Here is a 20,303-nt window from a genome sequence, read left to right as displayed (position 1 = left end):
ATACAGCAATAAATAAATAAAACAATATCCGCAAAATGTATCCATCACCAATAAGGGTCAGACTAGAAACGATGAAAAACTGCGCAAGGCTAATATTGCAAATTGATGCTTTTTTTTTCTCTTTCTTTCTTTTTTTTTTTCTTTTTCTTTTTTTACATCGACACATATTTTAAAGGGATTACACCATGATATTTTAAGCCCTTACAACAGTTAACTATTGGCATATAATGATTATATCTTACCTTTGAACCATGGTAATGTTTTTTTTGTTTTTTTTGTTTTTTTTTTAATGAAATGTAAGGTGTTTTGCTGGTTATTGTTGTAATGCGAGAATAAAAACATATTTTTGATGTATTATTATACTTCCCTATATAACATCACTTTAAGGAAAACAAAAAGACAAAAAAAAAAAAAAACTCACTCGCACTATTCCCAGAATAGGCAAGAAATTATGCTTGCTTCAAGCTTTTTACTTGTCATGCCCGCTTGACTGTAAAACGAAAGTTACGAATGTAACTACTAAGGGTGTCACGATTTCGATTTTTTATCGAAATCGATCGAAATTACGTCACGATTTCGAGCATCGAAATAGAAGAGAGGACACACGATTCGATGCCCCCCCCCCGCGCCCGCCGCCACCGCCGCCACCGCCACCTCCCAGGAAAGCAAATGAGACGCAGCCATTCAGCTACTAGCTAACGGCACTTGTTAGCTGACTTCTCCTGCAGTCATGATGGCAAGCGCGGACAGACACAGCAATGGTGCTTCAAGCCGCTCCCGCTTCTCTCGTCACCAGTTTGGAAACATTTTGCGTTCCCGGTGAGTTATGTCGACAACGTTCACGTTGTCGATAAAAAGACCACAGTTGCAAGATATGCTATGTGCGCGTACTGTACTCGGCCACGGTGTTACGCCCGGCTCGTCAAGGGGAAGGGAAGTAACACAATAACAGAAAATATAGAGTAGATAAACACGGGTCGACTTTAACATCTGAGTAGTTTTAATTGAAATTTCAGTCGCGCTGGCACAGTCGTCCAATCGGAGTGTCGCGCTGGCACAGTCCTCCAATCAGAGTGTCGCGCTGGCGCATTCAAACTGAATGGCCCGAGCCGCCAGCCGTAACAACGGGAAACACGACAAACATGACGGGACATTTACGCAGGCATCACAAAGATTAAGATTTATCAAATTCAACTAGAAGTGGGAAAACAACGGTCCAACCAACTATTTCATCCTCATTTACAGTGAAACTTCCACACACTTCAGCTCGCGCGAAACGCCAGATCCATAGGTCTATTTATAGCAGCAGACCTGCAGCCTTGGAAAACGCTGGATTCAAACATTTAATTAGTGTACTTGAACCACGCTACAGTATGCCCAGCAACTGTAAATGTTGGGATATAGTTTGTTCAGGCTGTATTTGTTCCATGACTTTGGATACAATATATTTTTTGTTGTTGTTGCACATTGCACATTATTTTAAGAGGAACGCACAGCACACTGTTGTAACCAAAAACAGTCAATAGATGGCAGGCACCCACTGTGACTTTTTGTTTTTGTTTTTTTGTTTTTTATTTTACACTTCAGTAAGAACAAGACGGTTAACTTTATATTGTAAATAAATTCTTTGAATTTGATCATTCCTGCCTAATGTCAATTATCATATATTACATAAATTTACACAAAAATAATATGGAAATTGCATCACCTATATGTAGCCGATCTTTTGAAATAAGATTTACTGTACAATGAATAGAACCAATGATCATAGACTAGCCTTAGCCTACAGAAGCATATGCCTCTGTGTTATAAAGTGGGGGAGCGGAGAAAAAAAAAAAAAAAAAAAAAAATCGAAAAAAAAATCGAATCGTGACCCCAAAATCGAAATTTAAATCGAATCGTGGAGTTGGCGAATCGTGACACCCCTAGTAACTACGGTTCTATGAGTCCCGAACGACCGCCAGGCGGCGGTGCTGTAACCAGCACGGAATTCCCCTTGTCACGACAGCGTCATCGAGTAAGAATGATAAAATATGCCTGCCAATGGTTCTGGCCGACGTAATCCCGTGTATAAAAGGGAACGTCGCCAGAACACATCCTCTAGAATCTTTCTCGCGCAAACCAGCACGAGGGTTCTGAGTGACAAGCAATGCTGGCGGTCGTTCGGGACTCATAGAACCGTAGTTACATTCGTAACTTTCGTTCTATTTCGTCCCTCCCGACCGCCAGGTGGAGGTGCTGTAGCCAGCACGGAATGCCGAATACCAACGATGTCACGTAGACCCTGCAAATACTACCCCCCAACGGGGCCTCCGCAGGACCCCGAACCACGTCCCGTGGATGAGGAGAGGTGACATTCAAGCTGCAGAACCTTGAAAACGTGCAGGGCGACGACCAAGAGGCAGCCGCACAGATGTCCTCCAAGGGCATGCCCATCGACGTAGAGTGGAGTGACTGCACACCGTCGACAGAAGGGACCAACTAGAGACTGTAGATTGTTGAATCACATCTCAGATCCATTGAGAGAGGTGTTGCTTGTGTGTAGAAGAGGCACGCCTCCTATGTACGACAGATTGCAGCAACAGGTCCCGACCCTCATCAGTCCAACACCCACACACAGGCGGAGACGCCGTGAATCGGGCTGCCAACCCACCAAACTAGTCAACCAGGCGGAGAGCCCGGATCGGAGGGGCAGAGACTGCGGTGGAGGGTGAACTTCAACTGGGCTGGCCAACAAAGGGCCACAAACAGCACTCCAGACGGACCCCCAGAAAGGTCAGACGAATGAGGGGGAGAGGCCGCTCCCGCAGAGCAAACCAGAGGGGACAGCGAGTGGACTCCACAGAGGCCAAGAGAGCGACAGCCACCCTCCCGCCGCGACTCCACATGTCGCTCACCACCTCCCGCCGCATCCACAGGGCTGACGACGCACCATCCTGACGAATGATGTGGCGCACGGAGCAACCGTAAAGCCACCAGACACACGGAGACGCCGACGCCAACTCAGCGGCGGGCAGAGACGAACCACCCACCCTTGCAGTGGCCGCAGTGACTGCAGAGCCAGGGGGAAAAAAACGCCGTCAAGTACCCTCCTAGCGTGCCCCATCGTCGCAGGAGAAGGACAGAAGGCCGCCTCCTGTCGGCCCGGAAGAGGGAGACGAAGTGTAGAACAACATCCCCCACTGTGAGGTCGGCCGAGCATCCAAGGATGTGGTGTCCAACGACATCCCAAGCGACAGTCGCTTTCGCGACACCTGTGAACGCTGTGGGAGAGATTGACTTTCCAAAAGCCAGCCCCGCAGCCCCTTGCGCTGAGCCGCAATCGGGACGAGGAAGCAAACGTCCATCCCCTTGATGACGGTGAGCCATTCCATCGATCGTATGCAACACCACAGACGTAGGCATCCACGGGATGAAATGGAGAATCCATGGCAGCCCGCAATTGGCGCGCAGCCAGTGAGCGCGCGTTGGTATGCTGCTGTCTTTGTCCGGGAGAGGAGGCGCGAACCGCCCCGTCACCGACGGGATCAAACGGAGACTCCTTAGCAGCCCCCAATCGACGCGCACCATGGGACAAAATGGAGAATCCATGGCAGTCCTCAATCGACGCGCAGCCAGTGAGTGCGCGCTGGTATGCCGCTATCTCCGTCCAGGATAGGAGGCGCGAACCGCTCCGCCACCAACGGGATCAAACGGAGACTCCTTAGCAGCCCTCAGTCGAGGCGCAGTAAGTGAGTGCGCGTCGGTACGCTGCCAACACCGTCTGGGACTAGAGGCGAGAACTGCCCCGTTACCAACGGCATCAAACGGAGTACCCTTAGCAGCTCTCAATCAACGCGCAATCGGTGAGTGCACGCCGATACGCTGCTAACTTCGTCTGGGATCGGAGGCGAAATCGCCCCGTCATCAACGGCATCAACTGGAGAATCCGTAGCAGCCCTGAATCGACGCGCAGTCAGGGTGTACGCGTCGATAAACTGCTACCTTGGTCTGGGATAGGAGGCGAGAACCGCCCCGTCACCAGCGGGACTAAACGGAGAAGAAGTTCCTGAGACCGCAATGGAGACGGCACCTCTGTGACATCGTCCGCCTAGGAGGGCAACCAGCGATTTGCATCCGGCACGGCCACCACTGCCGTGAACGACATCCCCGCAGAGGCCTGACAAGCGGAAGGGGTTTGATCACCCCAATGAGCTTATTCCACCCTCCCAGTTGCCACCAAGTTGCAAAATTGCAATGAAAAGTGATAATCCACTAGCCCCGTCACCAATGGTACAAGAAAAGTTCCGCGCATGCAGACGAAGAGCCGCGTATGGAGAGCGGTAGACCCCGTGTAGAGAGTGGCAGACGCTGTGTGGGAGAGGAGGCTGCACCTATCCTCATCCTCAACGGACCAAACACCGTGCTGCGTCTGGAGAGCAGCAGAAGCTGCGTGGAGAGCGCCCGACTTCGTGTGGCAAAGCGGCCGCCCAGTATGTGAGATGGAGGAGGCCCCAGACTCGCACCCAGCCACTTTGCAATCCGAACAAAACAAAACCACAAATCAATCAATTAAACATGCACTTGGTCGTTTGTGCCGCCATAAGTTGACAATGGCACTGAAGCTCCGCGCATGGAGTGCTGCAGACTTCGTGTGAAGAGCGGCAGACCCAATGTGGGAGATGGAGGCGGTCCCTGGCCTCGCCCTTGCCCCCTTACAAGTCGAACAAAATGAGACCCAAAGGCAATCAAACAAACATGCATGCAAGTGGTCGTTTGTGCCATCCTAAGCTAGCAGCTGGTATGGCTAACAACATCCCGGCAGCACACAACATCAAGGCAGCTGATGCCCTTCACTTTGATGGGCCGGGGCAGGAGAAGCAGACCGGTGCCTTGATCGGTCTGCGGGGGGCAGTGAACCAATGCCCCCCTGCCGATGACCGTCCCTGGCGACGCCACCAGCTGAAGGCGCCATGTAACCGGCAACAGCCGCTGCCGGTAAATGAGCGGCACAACAGCGGAAATGCGCCGCTCGCACTAGGACAGCAGGCCATTTCATCCTCCAAGGCGCCTCCACGGCGGCGTCCTCCATCACGCCATGTCAAGTCAATCTGCTGCTATTTTCGTGTCATTAACGGAATAAAGCGAAACCCTGCGCATTGATAGCGGCAGAGTCCGTTTGGGTGCGAAGCGGATCACACAGCGGCCCTAACGACACGTAAGTTGACGTTTGTTGCCATCACAAACTAGCAGTTGGTATGACCCACGGTACCTCAGCTAGCCAAGCGTATCAAATCCGAAATAATGAGACAATCCAAGCTAGGAGAGGATACGAAATCATTCGTACCGTCTCCGCCAGCCCACATGGTGAAATCCTGCTATCGTGGCAGGAGGATATCAATACGTCTCCCAACTACACTCCGTACACAACGGAGGCAACAGCATCGGGTGCGACACCACAACCTAGGCGGGTGTCGGGACACCATACTAACCCTTCGCTACCGCAAATCTAAACAACGGGTTGCTGACTCACAACGTAGGCCACAACTCAGGTTGTGCTGGCACAAGCTAGAAGAGTGCACGATAACCAATGCCGCAAGCCGCAAACATCAAGCCTGTGTCGGCTCTCAGCCATCCGCTGAGTAGCGTGGCGCCACAATTTAGAAGAGAGAGATGAAAACGCCTTACCTTCCCTGGCAAGCTCTTTTCAGCACAGTAAAAGGCAACACGGCATCGAAAGCATCGGTTGCCGTGTCAGCAACTGAGCGACCGTCGAGGCAGCAGTCCTTCTTCCGGCAGGAAGGAACCTCCAGTGTTTACAGCGAGCGGCATCCTCCACGGTCGCCTCCACTCGACGCGCAGTCAGGGATAGGAAGCGAGATCCGGAATCAAACGGAGCTCGCCGCAACGACGGCGGCAGACACCGTGAGGAGGGAACGACCCCTCGTGATGGAAGAGTCACGGACATGGTTTATGTGCAGAAACTCCACGTGACGGATCGGCTCCGTGAGGCGAGGTCGCCCACACAGCGAGTAAGGAGTCGCTAAATGGCGTCCCAAACTAGCAGTCGACTTGATAAACAGCACCTTAGCAAGCCAAAAACATCAAAGCAGCTTGTGCTCCCAACAGGAGAGTTGTGTCAGCCTGAACTACACACTCCCACCGCCAGTAAAACAAGCTAGGAGAGGATACTCTCAACCCTATCGTCACCCGCAAGTCATAAACAAAGCAATCCAAACGGCTTTCATTAAAGATGTTAACTTAGCTCATACGTGCCCCGGCCTGAAGCTGTACACAGCCGAGAGGTGGCAGAAGTGGAGAAATCCCGCAGGAGAGCTCCAGTCTATCCATACAAATCACGAAAGAGAAAATGCACTGAACCGTCGCAGCCAAGGGGGGGCGAGGAACACCCGCAGCCCCGATCAACCAGATCACAGGCTACTCGCGACGGACGGAGCGTATAACGCTGTGCGAGAGGATGTGTTTTGCCGACGTTCCCTTTTATACACGGGATTACGTCGGCCGGAACCATTGACAGGCATATTTTGTCATTCTTACTCGATGACGCTGTCGCAACAAGGGGAATTCCGTGCTGGTTACAGCACCGCCACCTGGCGGTCGGGAGGGACAAAATAGAACTGACACACAAAGCAAAAGAGAATTACTATACAAAAAAAAATGAAGAAATTATTTGAGAAAGGGTCAAATACTTGTGCTGAACATGCTGCATATACACCGCATTCGAAATTACCGGTATTATGGAAATTATTTTTCTCAGTTTCTATGATTTATATAAATCAATATAGTAACAGGTTCAAATGTAACTCGGCCTGGTAAGATGTTTTTGATGGAAATACAGTAGTTTCAAGTGACTATTTTCAGTTCTTTACAACCTATAAAACATCTTGAAACACTGCTGTGCACGTTGAAACAGTGCATTTTTAATAAAATCTACATGCTGTCAACCATGCATGTCAGTATTGGCAGACAGCCTTCACATGTACATTACCCGATACTTTGAAAAGGCCGGTATTGTGTCGGCCTGATACTGATACCTGCTAGCTGTACTCGCCCACGCTAGTTTGAATTGAAGTCTACATTTTTAGTAGGGCTGCGTATCGATTCTAATTTCCTCCATTGGTTTCAGTTTTGATTCACAAGAGTTCAGTTCAATTCTACTTTGATTTTTTATTTTTATTTTTTAACCCTAATTCGATTTGTTTCATTTCAATCCGATAGTGATTAATTATGGAACATCAATTCATCTTAAATATCAAGGGCATACTAAAAACTCCACACACATTAAATTCCAAATAAAATGTTAAATTTAATGATTTAGTTTATTAATTAAAGTAACATGTTATAATCATCATTAATTCTTCAATCATCATTACACAAGCATTGACATCACCAAGGATGAGATGAAAATATTTTCAATAATCAAATTCAATTATTGTAAATATAAATTTAAAAGATTCTGAATCATCTTAAAGTGAAATAACTCAGTTCTTTCATAAATGTAAGAATAAAATTCATGTGAACAGTAAATTTCAAACAGTAAGACGAAAAAAATCGGCCTTTTTATTAAGTTCTATTTTTTAATGAATTTATGGGAAGAGCGATATTAAATAATCGATTCATGGTTTTATACATTTATCAGGCTCAAAGGAAAATTGATTCAATATAGATTGACTTTTTTTTATTTTATTTTATTTTTTTTTAATAAACATAGCCCTAATTTTTAGTATTTGTTGGTTAAAGAAATCGCAGTCCAATTTTCCAGACATAATTAACCACAAATTTGTTTATGTTTGTCAGCCTGGCGGATGAGCTGGGCCTACTGGAGGAGGCCGCGTCCATTCTCGGTAAATTGGCGACTGATCCTTGGATTGATGGGGAAAAAAATGCTGATGTCTCTCCCTCCCTGGCAGTGACAGGCCAGGCCTACGAGAACCTGGTGTCGGAGATCATGTCCATGGGCTACGAGCGCGAGGCCGTGGTGTCGGCCCTGCGAGCCAGCTACAACAACCCGGACCGCGCCGTCGAGTATTTACTAACCGTGAGCACTCAAAATATACTAATTGAGAAGAAGGATTACTTCAGAATTTCTTATTTCATTACAAGTCATGAAACATTTTAAGCGGTAAAAAAAAAAAAAATGCTAAAATTCCCTTAAAATACATGTGATACCCATTATGGATGGAGGGATTTTATTGATTTTGTCTTAAAAAAAAAGTTTATAAATAAAATACTATAGTTTATTTTAATATTGTATGTACATTTCGTTACGAACATCCGACTTACGAACATTTGCAGATAGGAACAAGGGCTGACTGATGTCCATAAAAGCTGTGTTTTGCATGCAAGTTGATATTGAAGTGTGCGCCACATTATGGTAAAGTATTGTATTGTAGTGCCCCTCTCTGCCACAAGCCCGCCGAGCGGCACCGCGCCATTTGCGCATTTCAACTACCTCTCTGTCCGGCGAGGCAGAGTGGCCACAGCGCACGCACTCTTCAAGCACCTAATATTGGCGCCACATTGAGTACATTTCAGAGGGTGTCCGGGAGGATATTCATGAAAAGCAGCCCTCTGTATTTATTTATTTATTTATTTATTTATTTATTTATTTATTTATTTATTTATTTTTTAATCGGCGTAGCAGAAACAGGTACATTATCTCTTCAGCTTTGAAATCACTTGAATCTGACTCGGCGGTCACCGTCTTGACTCGTCATACGCGCCAATCACATTCATGTGCACTTCATGGACAGTTGGAAAACATAGTTTCCTGAGACCGTTACACCCAGTACGTAATGCCTTACACTTCAGCAGCCTCACATGAGCTTAACTCAGTAGCTCAACTCAATAACTCCTCCACCATCTGCATCTATGTACAGTAAGCATATTTATTTTGTTTTTATTGCATTGTACTATGTAAAATTTTAATTTAATGTACTGTGAGGAAAAGTGGTTCAGATAATGGATGATGGATGGTTGATGTAATTTAATGTATGATTTTTAATTCATGTACTGTATAGTGTGTGTGTGTGTGTGTGTGTGTGTGGTTATATATATATATATATATATATATATATATATATATATACACAGTATATAATTTAAAAGGAGGGTCCAATGTTTTCACTCAGGAAAATGCACTAGATAAATACAGGATGTATACCCATGAACCCCTTCTCAATCTACACCTCTGGGCTTCTGTTAATGTGTGGTGGTGATTTTTTCCTCTACCCCCAATTGTGTTTATTTTGTCAACAGCAGGCCGTTTCAGGGTAGCGTCAAGCCTGCACGATTTGGACATCGTCATCGCGATGTGCGCATGCGCGATAGCCACATCGCAAGACGGGCGATGTTTTTATTTTTTTATTTTTTTTTAAGAGCAAGCAAACGTTTGTTTTGCTTCATAAAGGTAGCAAGCCACCTCTCTCTCACTCCCGAGCGAGTCAGTCACCGGCGCCGCCCCGGCACTACCTCCACTCTTCACCATCACGCTAACAGGCGACAATGTCGCCACGACTTGCACATGAGGAGAGAAAGATAGAAGCGGCAGTTAAAGATTTAGTCGCCAAAAGAAAGTCAACACACGGAAGTATGGAAGTATTTCGGCTATAAAAAGAAGAAGATACAGACGAACAAAAATCCAATGCCGACAGTCGCCGTTGTTCCCGCAACACGAGGTAATACAACAAACCTGTCCGACCATTTGAATTGCCATCACAAGCTCCTGTATGAGCAGGATGCACGGATGCAATAACTTTTTACCTGGCGAAATAGCCTACATGCTGCCATTCAATACAGCACCTAAAGAGGGGTTTAAATAAAAAAAAAAATTAAAAAAAAAAAGGTTCCTTAAACGAGTGGACCAGGCTGCTACTGCTACTACTACTACCACTACTACTACTAGTAGTAGTACCAGTAGTATTAGTAGTACTACTAGTACTAGTACTACTAGTTAATAATGATGATAATAGTTAGTAATGATAATAGTTAAAATAGCTCATTTATGGTTCACACAAATCTCATTACATTTAAGATCAGACTTATCTCCTAAAAAGTTATTTTTTTTAATTTTTTTTTTTTAAGTCTGGCGTCTTAACTTGGGGGAACATTTTATTTGGGCTCTTATGTAGTCCACATACATTGAAGCACAAACTTATTTTTTTTTAATAAATATATATTTAAAAAAAAAATTTGAACACTTTATTTGTAATTTTCCATTATCACATAAAACAATCTTATCCAACAAATAAATATGAACAACCCCAACAAAAACAGATCAGGTTCCATATTGGACTTACATAATAGAAAAGACCCCCCCCCCCCCCCCCCCACACACACACACACACACACACAAAATACACTTTATAGCTGTTATAGACGTAATACAAAGACAGATGATGCAATTCAAGATTTATAGTTCCAGACCAGGTAAATTGTTCACATATGTTATTAAGGAGTCCCAGGTTTTGTGGAATTTGTTGATGGATCCGTTGAGGGTACATCTAATCTTTTCCAATTTAAGATTCTGCATAACGTCCCTTATCCAGTAGTGATTCAAGGGAGGAATGGCATCCTTCCATTTGAATAAAATCAAACGTCTGGCTAATAGAGAACAAAAGGCAGTGACCCTCTGTAAGTAAACAGGGGGATCAGATCCCGTTGTGTCAGAAATAAAACCAAAAACAGCAACCAATGGAGATGGTGAAATATGACAAGCATAAGCTTTAGAGAGTACTTCAAAAAAGAAAGACCAAAATGGAACAAGCTTTGGGCATGACCAGAACATATGATACGAAGTAGCAGTAAATTGTTTACATCTTTCACATAAAGGATTTATATTTGGGAATATTCTAGCCAGCCGAGCCTTCGAGAAATGTAATCTATGCAGCACTTTAAATTGTATCAAGGCATGTCTAGAGCATATAGAAGAGGAGTGGACTCTCTTAAGTGCCTTATCCCATTCCTCATCGGACATCTGAGCACCTAAATCAGCTTCCCATTGTTCTCGAATATGCGAAATGGATTGATCACAACATTCCATAATTTGAGAATAAATAAATGATATTCTACCTTTAGTCCGACTATTAACACTTAATAGAGAATCCAAACAGGACGAGGGAGGGAGATCAGGAAAATGAGCAATCTTATTGCGGGTGAAATCTCTAATCTGCAAATAACGAAAAAATTGATTATTGGTCAGGCCAAATTTTTGCGATAGCTGCTGAAAGCTGGCAAACGTGCCACCAATATATAGATCCTTAATACAATGAATACCCTTGCTATACCAGGTTTTGAAACCCTTGTCCAAAAAAGATGGCTGGAAAAGATGGTTGTGTATAAGTGGGGAATGAATAGAGACACTCTGAATACCCAAATATTTTTTGAACTGGGTCAAAATACGTAACGATTGTGTTACAATTACATTATCTTTAATACTGCTAACCAGTGAAGGTAATGAGGCACATAGTAAAGCAGGGAGTGAATATCGGCCACAAGTGGACTTTTCAATCTGGAGCCACGCAGGAATCTTATTGTCCCAAACTTTTAACCATAGGGATATGGCATTAAAGTTTGCAGCCCAATAATATGTGCGCAAATTTGGAAGAGAAAGCCCCCCTACATCTTTAGGTCTTTCCATAAATTCCTTTCGTATGCGAACTGGTTTATTGTCCCATATAAAAGAGGAAATAATTTGATTCAAGCTCTTGAAAAAAAGATTGCGGTATGAATACAGGCAGTGCCTGAAACAAATACAAAAACTTCGGGACAATATTCATCTTTACAGAATTTGTTCTGCCAATAAGGGAGAGCGGCAATATAGACCATCTTTTAATATCTTGTTTGCACTGCTCAAGCAATGGGATGAAATTTGTTTTAAATAGATTATAATAAGATTTGGTGACTTTTACACCCAAGTATGTAAAGGATGAGGAAGACAACTTAAATGGGAGATTAGGATATTCTCCAGCGTTACCACTAATAGGGAAGTACTCGCTCTTATTCAAATTTAGTTTATACCCAGATATATTTCCAAATTCCTGCAAGATCTTGAGAATTTCAGGGATAGATGATACAGGATCAGTGATATAGAGCAGGAGGTCGTCTGCGTAGAGAGAGACTGTATGAGTCAGACCCCCACGTGATATACCTTGTATAATATTACTGCTCCAAAGAGCTATAGCAAGTGGCTCTATAGCTAAAACAAAAAGCAATGGACTCACTGGATCCCCTTGTTTTGTCCCTCTGTACAGAGGAAAATATTCAGAAGATATACCATTGGTATAAACTGAGGCAGTAGGATCTGTGTAAATAAGATTAATATATTGAATGAAATTAGGACCAAAACCAAATCTACCAAGTGTATAAAAAAGATACTTCCATTCGACCCGATCGAATGCCTTTTCTGCATCGAGAGATATAACTGCTTCTGAAACTGAAGTATCAGAGTCAGTATAGATAATATTGAATAATCGTCTCAAATTAAAATAAGATTGTCTACCCTGAATAAATCCAGATTGATCCTCCGAGATAATGTGAGGAAGAATCGTCTCAAGCCTGAGTGCTATAATCTTTGATAGCACTTTACCATCACAATTTGTCAAATTTATAGGTCTGTATGAGGAGCATTCACGAGGATCTTTACCTTTCTTTAATAGCAGTGTAATAGCTGCCTGACGAAAAGTAGGTGGAAGAATATTATTTTCCCATGCTTCTTCATAAACCAATAGAAGAAGTGGGGCCAGTTTATCCTTAAATTTCTTGTAGAAATCTGTCGAAAACCCATCTGGGCCGGGACATTTCCCACTTTGAAGGGACATTATAGTGGTATTAACTTCCGCCAGCATCAAATTTTCCTCAAGTCTCTTTTTAAAATCTGAGTCAATTTTTGGAATACTCAGATTGGGGGAAAAAAAAGATCAAACTGGTCGTAATCCGATACAGAGTCTGAAGTATATAATTTTGAGTAAAACATTTTAAAGCAATTATTGATATCCTGATGGCCTTCTGTTAAGGAGCCATCAGATAGTATAATTTGTGAAATATTACGAGAAGCAGCTTTTTGGCGAAGGTAACTGGCTAATAACTTGGACGTTTTATCCCCTTCATAAAGACTGCAACGGGATTTAAGTATAAGTCTCTCCGCTTGAGCAGTGGTCAAGAGATCAATTTCAGTTTGCATGCCAACTCGTTTCTTAATCAAATCTGGGGTCGGAGAACTAGCTATAAGTCCGTCCAATGCTTTAATTTCAGTAGACCGTTTTTCAAATTGATCATATTTCGTTTTCCTTTTATAAGCAGACCAAGAAATGATCTGCCCCCTGAGATAAGCTTTAAGCGTCTCCCAAAGAGTTGAGTCTGAGATATCATCAGTTTTGTTCACCTGTAAAAAAAATCTATCTGTTCTGTAACAAACTGTACAAAGTCTGAATCTGCCAAGAGGAGTGTATCAAGCTGCCAAGTTCGTTTTGTCCGCTGGATCGGAAGAGTAATTGTAATACTCACTGGGGCATGATCAGAAATAACGATTGGATCATATTTGCAATCTGTAATAAGATTAAGCAAATGAGGATCCAATAAAAAAAAATCTATCCTGGAAAAAGACTTATGTACATTAGAATAAAATGAGTACTCCCTTTCAGTGGTATGCTTCAATCTCCACGGGTCTATAAATTTATACATATCTATAAATGATTTAAGTACTTGTACAGATTTAGATGGTCTAATTACCGATTGAGCAGAACGGTCCAAAGTGGAGTCCATTACCAAATTATAATCCCCGCCCATAATTAAGTGATGGCTATCTAAATTTGGGATGGAGTTCAGCATCTGATTAAAGAAATTATCATCATCAAAGTTTGGGCCGTAAATATTTACTAACACGAGGCGAAGTTGAAACAACTCACCCACGATCATCACATATCTACCGTTTGGATCTAAAATAGTTTGTGATACAACAAAGGGAATTTTTTTATGAATAAGTATAGCTACACCTCTACCTTTACAATTAAATTGGGAGTGAAACATTTGCCCTACCCATTCTTTGTGAATTTTTGACTGGTCTCGATGTAAAAGATGAGTTTCCTGTAGAAAGGCGATGCCAACCTTGAGATATTGCAAATGTGAGAGAACTCTTTTCCTTTTGATTGCCCCATTCAGGCCCTTAACATTCCAGCTTACAATTTTCACAACATCATTACCTGGGAATACATGTGCGCTACCCTGTGCCATTGTAACCATTCAATTCAAGAGTATCAGTATCTGCCTCCAAAAGATGATAAACAAACCAGTAAAGTGCACAAAATATAATTAAAACAAACAAAACTACACACACATTACCATCCAAAACATACAAACAAGGCTCAAACCGGCCTACCCCCCCATACAACTTTAAACTGCTGCAAACTTGAATTTGCATGCTACCCGCAGAAATAACATTTGTCAACCATTGATGGACCCCACCAAAAACAATAATAAGTAAATAAAAGAGAGAGAGAGAGAGAGACGTAAACTCTGTCAAAACTAAATATTATCTACCAGTCATGGAAAGTCAGCATAACAAGAAAGGCGGTACTCCTGAAGAAACTAAAAGAAATTTTTTTAGAAAAAAACAAAATATAATAATAATAAAATTAAATATTTAGGGATCATATAATTGTAGCTTCACATATGGTGTACTCACAAATTGACATAAATAATAAAAAATGAATCCCTGCCACACCCACAATGTAAAATGTAAAAAGAAAAGAACATATATTTCAACAAATAAAATAAAAATTATGAAATTAGTACGTGAAACTTCAAACGATAATACCGTCCTTTCAATCAGTTATTCGTGTTTCAACACAGTCAGTAGCTTTACCTCAATCACCATCAGCAGCTTGTGAAGTGGAGCTCAAAGTCACGTTTTCATTGACGTAAGTCAGCGCCGCCACATGATCGGTGAACATCATTCGTCTCCCGTTGTGTGTAAATTGCAGAGTTGCTGGGAAGTAGAGGGCAAACTGGATCTTTGCGGCATGGAGCTTCCTTTTAGATTCGGAGAAGGCTGCGCGCCGTTTGTTGACATCCGGGCTGTAGTCAGGAAAAATATGAATTCTTGATCCGTTGTAGAAGAGAGGGCCCGCTTGTCTGGCGAGGCGTAGGATCAACTCTTTACTTTGAAAATGATGAAGTCGAACGATGAACGGCCGTGGTCTGCTATCGCCATCCTTCGGTTTGGGTGCCAGGCTTCTGTGGGCGCGATCCACCGAAAGCGGTTTCTCGAAGTTATCTTCCCCAAGCACATCACTGATAAGCTTGGAAATAAATTCCGATGGTCGCGGGCCCTCCAGATTTTCCGGTATTCCCACAATGCGGATGTTTTGCCGCCTGGTGTAATTTTCCAGGTACGCCATCTTCTCCTTCAGCGCGTCATTTTCTTTCGCCAGTAAAGCATGAGAAGTTTCCACGTTGCCAAGCCTCATGTCGAACTCCTTCATACCGTCCTCCACATCCGTAATTCGCTGGCCATAGACATTCAAAATCGAATGCAAAGAGGCAATCGAGGCCCGGTTCTCCTCCCGAAACGAATCGATAGATGATTGCACGGCAGAAACTGCGTTAGCTAGTGCTTCCATATTGTTAGCATTTGTATTAGCTTCCTTGCTAACACTACCTCGGGAGTCCGAGTTGTGTCTCCCACTCTGCTGTTTAGACGATTTAGGGGGCATTTGTCCACTCGTGAGGCAATTAGTTCACAAAAACTGTCTTTCCAACAAAAGTTCCATCGATTACAAGGTCCAAAATGTATTAATCCAAAAATTTTCTGCGGGAGCCGTAGGAAACACGTCTACTCACGAGCCATGCTCACGCGCCTCCCCAAAGTGACTTATTTTTAGATATTTTTCATCTATTATAATGCTTATGATAATTTAATTACAAATAAGACAAATATTCATGGTAAGATCATATGTAGTTTTTGCATAGGAATAAAACATTAGAGGAGTAGTTCACCCCCAAAAGGACTTTTTTTTTTTCTTTCTATTGATTACTCGTGCCATGGAGACTTGAGTACAGTAAAATAACTTTTTTTTGCATTTGCTACATTCCTAAGACAAAAATTTGATTTGAACAGAGACCAAATGCAATGCGTGCGTAACATTGTAAAGCGATTAGGGCACCAACGCGCTATATAAAAAGCAGTCCATTCATATGAATACAATAGTGTCATGGTGAGTTCAACAAATTCTTCCCAAACCGCCATTCAAGTCATCTGGTGAAAATTCTTCCATTTATAATATCGCAGATCCATAAAAAAATCGCAATGTCAGTTTTTCCCAATATCGTGCAGCCTTAGTAGCGTCTGTGTTTACCCCTCCAGCCAATTGCAGAGCAGGGGGTGGCGGGGGGCGTGTAACACACTGTAGGCAGACGGGGCCTGTGTCCAAATTCAGAAGGCTGGGTCTTCCGAAGGGCGAATTTGTCGGGTGCATGACGTCACTCCCACCGCGACTTGACAGCACGCACAAACTTTTTTTTTATTTTTTTATTTTTTTTATTTTTTATTTTTTTTCCTCCACTCACTCATTCACTCACACCATGTTAGCAACATGGTCTCTGTTGTGTTGGGTTCTTTTAAATGAAGACGGCTGTACTCGAGTGACCATGGAGCCTACTTTTTTAACTGGCTGCAACAACGAACGCACTTACTTCCCTGTCTGTAATCACGGACCTGGTCTGCCCTCTAGTGGTTATACTGATTCAATACAATGGATTACACCACATCCCCCTTACACAGGTTACGTTGACCCATTAGCTGTAAACACCCTCCATTTTTAAATCAAACTTTACCCCTTTCCAGTCAATAATGGTTGACACAACAACATTTTCTTTTTCTTTCCACATTCACTTCTCAACTGCTTATAACATTTTCATACATAACGTTTCACCTGTTTCAATAGCATATACAAAACTCAAACTTAGCGTATCCAATACAACAAGTGTAACATTTACTGATCCAGCCTCTTTGGTTTTATAATCGCTCTTCCGGACCTGGTTCGGACAACACCTGGTGTTTGTGGTGCTCCTGGCTCTGTAACTGTCTGTAGGAGTGTTATCAGTTGAATGGGACAGCTGTGATTCTTTCCGAGTCTCTGATGTTGACATCGGAACAAGATGACTGCGGTTCCTTCTCATTACTCCTTTTGGTCCACTGATGACATAGGATCGTGGTGTGGTGTGAACAGATGTCACTGTACCCTGTGCTTTTGCATCTGTAATCCAGACAGAGTGTCCCGGCAACAATTTGTTCAAGTCTCTGGTTCTGTGTCGTTTGTTAAAGCATTCTCCTTGTCTCATCCTTCTCTCCTTCTCCACATGATGCAGTTGTTGCAAATCCGGCACACAAGGTTGCAGGGCTTTCGGAACCATCGGCAAGGTGGTACGAAGTCTACGCCCCATAAGCAGCTGTGCAGGGCTGTATCCAATTGCCAGCGCTGTTGTCCTGTAGGCCAAAAGTGCTCGGTATGGGTCATTGGATTTCTTGAGGAGGTTTTTGACTGTTTGGACAGCTCTCTCCGCCTCGCCGTTGCTTTGGGGGTACCTGGGGCTACTGGTCACATGTTCAAAACAGTACTCATTTGCAAAGTCTTTCATTTCCTCACAAGCAAATTGTGTTCCATTGTCTGTGATCAGTATTTCCGGTATTCCGTGACGTGCAAAAATTGATTTCAAATGTTCGATGACATTGACTGAACGAGTTGGGTTGAGCAGGGCGATCTCTATATACCTGGAAAAATAGTCCACTACTAACAGGTAATTTTTGTCTTTTAGAGTGAACAAATCCACTCCCAACTTCTGCCACGGCCTTTCTGGGACTTCAGAGGGCAATAATGGCTCTCTCGCATTGACTCTTTCCCGAATGCAATGTTGACATTTTAGGACAAGTTCGCTGATCTGACTGCTTAAACCTGGCCATCACACTGCCTGGCGGGCGCGCTCTCTACACTTAACTACGCCTTGGTGACCCTCGTGTATCTTGTCCAAAACGGCATTTCTCATGTTAGCGGAGATTAGCAACCTCTATCCCCTTAGCAGCAGTCCATTATGCACACTCGGGAACATCCTCTCAGGTCAGTAGTGTTTCACTACTCCCTGTAGCTGGTTACGATCTGGCCAGCCCTCTGTACAGTACTTCATCACTTGAGAGCACACACTGTCGGGCTGCAGTTGCTCTTGAAGATCTGCCAGATATCTGTTGGTTGCAGGAAACCCCTCTAACACAGATTCAACATAAATGTTAGTGTCCTCCATAAGTTCGGTGTCTGTGTGAGTAATCTTGTTCATAAGTGGTAAGCGTGAGAGTGTATCAGCAGTGGTGAGACTTTTGCCAGGGATGTACTTTATAGTGTAGGAGTACCTCATCAGGCGCATACGAAACCTCTGTATTTGCGGTGGACGCGCATCCAGAGCTTGTCCTCCCAGAAGACTCACCAGTGGCTTGTGGTCCGTTTCAAGCTCAAAATCCAGACCCAGAATGAAATCATTGAACCTCTCGCAAGGCCAGGTGAGAGCCAGCGCTTCTTTCTCCAGCTGGGCGTAGCGCTGCTCTGTAGGAGTCAATGACCTCGAAGCATAAGCAACTGGTGACCACATCTCTCCCTCTTTCTGTAACAAGACTGCTCCCAGCCCATATGAAGAGGCATCCGCTGAGATTTTCTGTGGCTTATTTGGGTCATACAGCTGTAGTACAGGAGCAGTGGACAGTTCTTGTTTGAGACCGCAAAAAGCCTTTCGTTGGTCATGCCCTCAGTACCACGTGTTTTTGGTTGAAAGCAAGTCTCTCAATGGTTTGTTCCTTTTCTGAAAGGCTTGGAATAAACCTCCCGAGTTGATTCACCATTCCCAATAAGCTTCTCAACTCACTTACGCTGTTTGGCTCTTTCATCTCCTGAACTGCTTTGGTTTTGACTGGATCAGGGCTCAAACCTTCTGCTGAGACAATAAACCCAAGGAATTTGGCTTGTCTTTTGGCGAACTCACATTTTGACATATTCAGCGTCACGTCTGCCTTCTCCACTCGCTTGAGAACAGCATCCAGTCTTTCGTCGTGCTGCTCCGCTGTTGACCCCCAGACAAGGATATCGTCCATATGAGAGATAACTCCCTCAAGGCCTGCTGTGACTTCCGTCACCATCATGTTTTGGAAATGTTCTGGTGCACTTGAAATACCAAATGGTAGACGGTTGAAGTGGTATCTACCAAATGGTGTAATGAAAGTGGTGAGGGGGGCCGACTCTTTGGACAGCGGTATCTGCCGAAAGCCCATATTAGCATTGAGCTTTGTAAAAAAAAAAAAAAAAAAAAAAAACTGAGCACCTGTGAGCATGCCAAGCGTTTGGTCCACTGAGGGAAGTACATATCTTTCACGACACACAGACTCATTTAGAGGAGTCATATCCACACAGATACGCACCTTTTCCTTATCCTTTTTGGGAGCTACTACCATGCCACAGCACCAATCTGTTGGCTCCTCCACTCGACTAATAACTCCCAGCTTTTCCATCCGCTTCAGTTCCTCCTTGACTTTTCCCATGAGCGGAAGTGGAACACGCCTTGGCACCTTAAGTGAAAAGGGCTTTGCATCAGGTTTCAGCTTTATTGTGTCCGGTTTCTGAACCAGTCCAAGTCCATCACACAACTTAGGATACACCTTCTTCACTGTTTCATGATCTATGGAGTCAACTCTGGCAATCAGCTTCAATCTCACGGACGCTGTTCTTCCCAGTAGCGCCGCACGTAGATTTTTGACCACATAGATCTTCTCAGTTGTGCTTCTGTCGTTGTACGTGATAGTTTCAGTAGTATACCCCAAAACAGTTAGCATGGTTCTACCCGGACCATACAGGGGTTTGTGTGCCTTTTCCAGCTGTTCATTTTTCATTTTGAAATTTCCAAAGGTTTGTTCTGAAATAGCAGTGACGTCCGCGCCAGAATTAACTTAAATGTCACTTTATGTCCTCTCACATTTATGTCAGCCATCCATGGATCTTCTCCCAAATCTACTTCACCCAGAAAAAGACCATCTGCACTATCAGCAACCTCATTTACAGCTGGTTTAGACCTACAGACTCTTCCATAGTGTCCGCGCTTTCCACAGATATGGCACTCTGCATTTTTAGCTGGTGTCAACTTCCGCTTACCCGCAGGACTTAAATCGGGAAATATGTCCTGATCGACTCTCCAATTAAAGGGTTAGAAATTCCCCTTTTTCCTCACCAGCTTTAAGGCGTCAGCGTGAGGAGACGGGAATTAGATAAGCCGAT

The 20,303-nt window shown here is 43.8% G+C and overlaps 1 protein-coding gene across 1 annotated transcript in view; it reads left to right on the top strand.

Annotated features, from left to right (window-relative positions):
- LOC144027742 (UV excision repair protein RAD23 homolog B-like) overlaps window positions 1-20,303 on the top strand; it is a 49,749-nt gene that overhangs the window by 12,515 nt on the left and 16,931 nt on the right. Inside the window, exons 5-6 of the mRNA XM_077535536.1 lie at window positions 7,798-7,844; window positions 7,911-8,038. Coding sequence (XP_077391662.1) covers window positions 7,798-7,844; window positions 7,911-8,038 — 175 coding nt within the window. The remainder of the gene's footprint in view (window positions 1-7,797; window positions 7,845-7,910; window positions 8,039-20,303) is intronic.

The sequence above is a fragment of the Festucalex cinctus genome, chromosome 10 (genome assembly GCF_051991245.1).
Source record: "Festucalex cinctus isolate MCC-2025b chromosome 10, RoL_Fcin_1.0, whole genome shotgun sequence".
In the NCBI taxonomy this organism is placed as follows: Eukaryota; Metazoa; Chordata; class Actinopteri; order Syngnathiformes; family Syngnathidae; genus Festucalex; species Festucalex cinctus.
The sequence above is the reverse complement of the archived record's forward strand: the minus strand, read 5'-3'. Positions and strand labels throughout refer to the sequence as shown.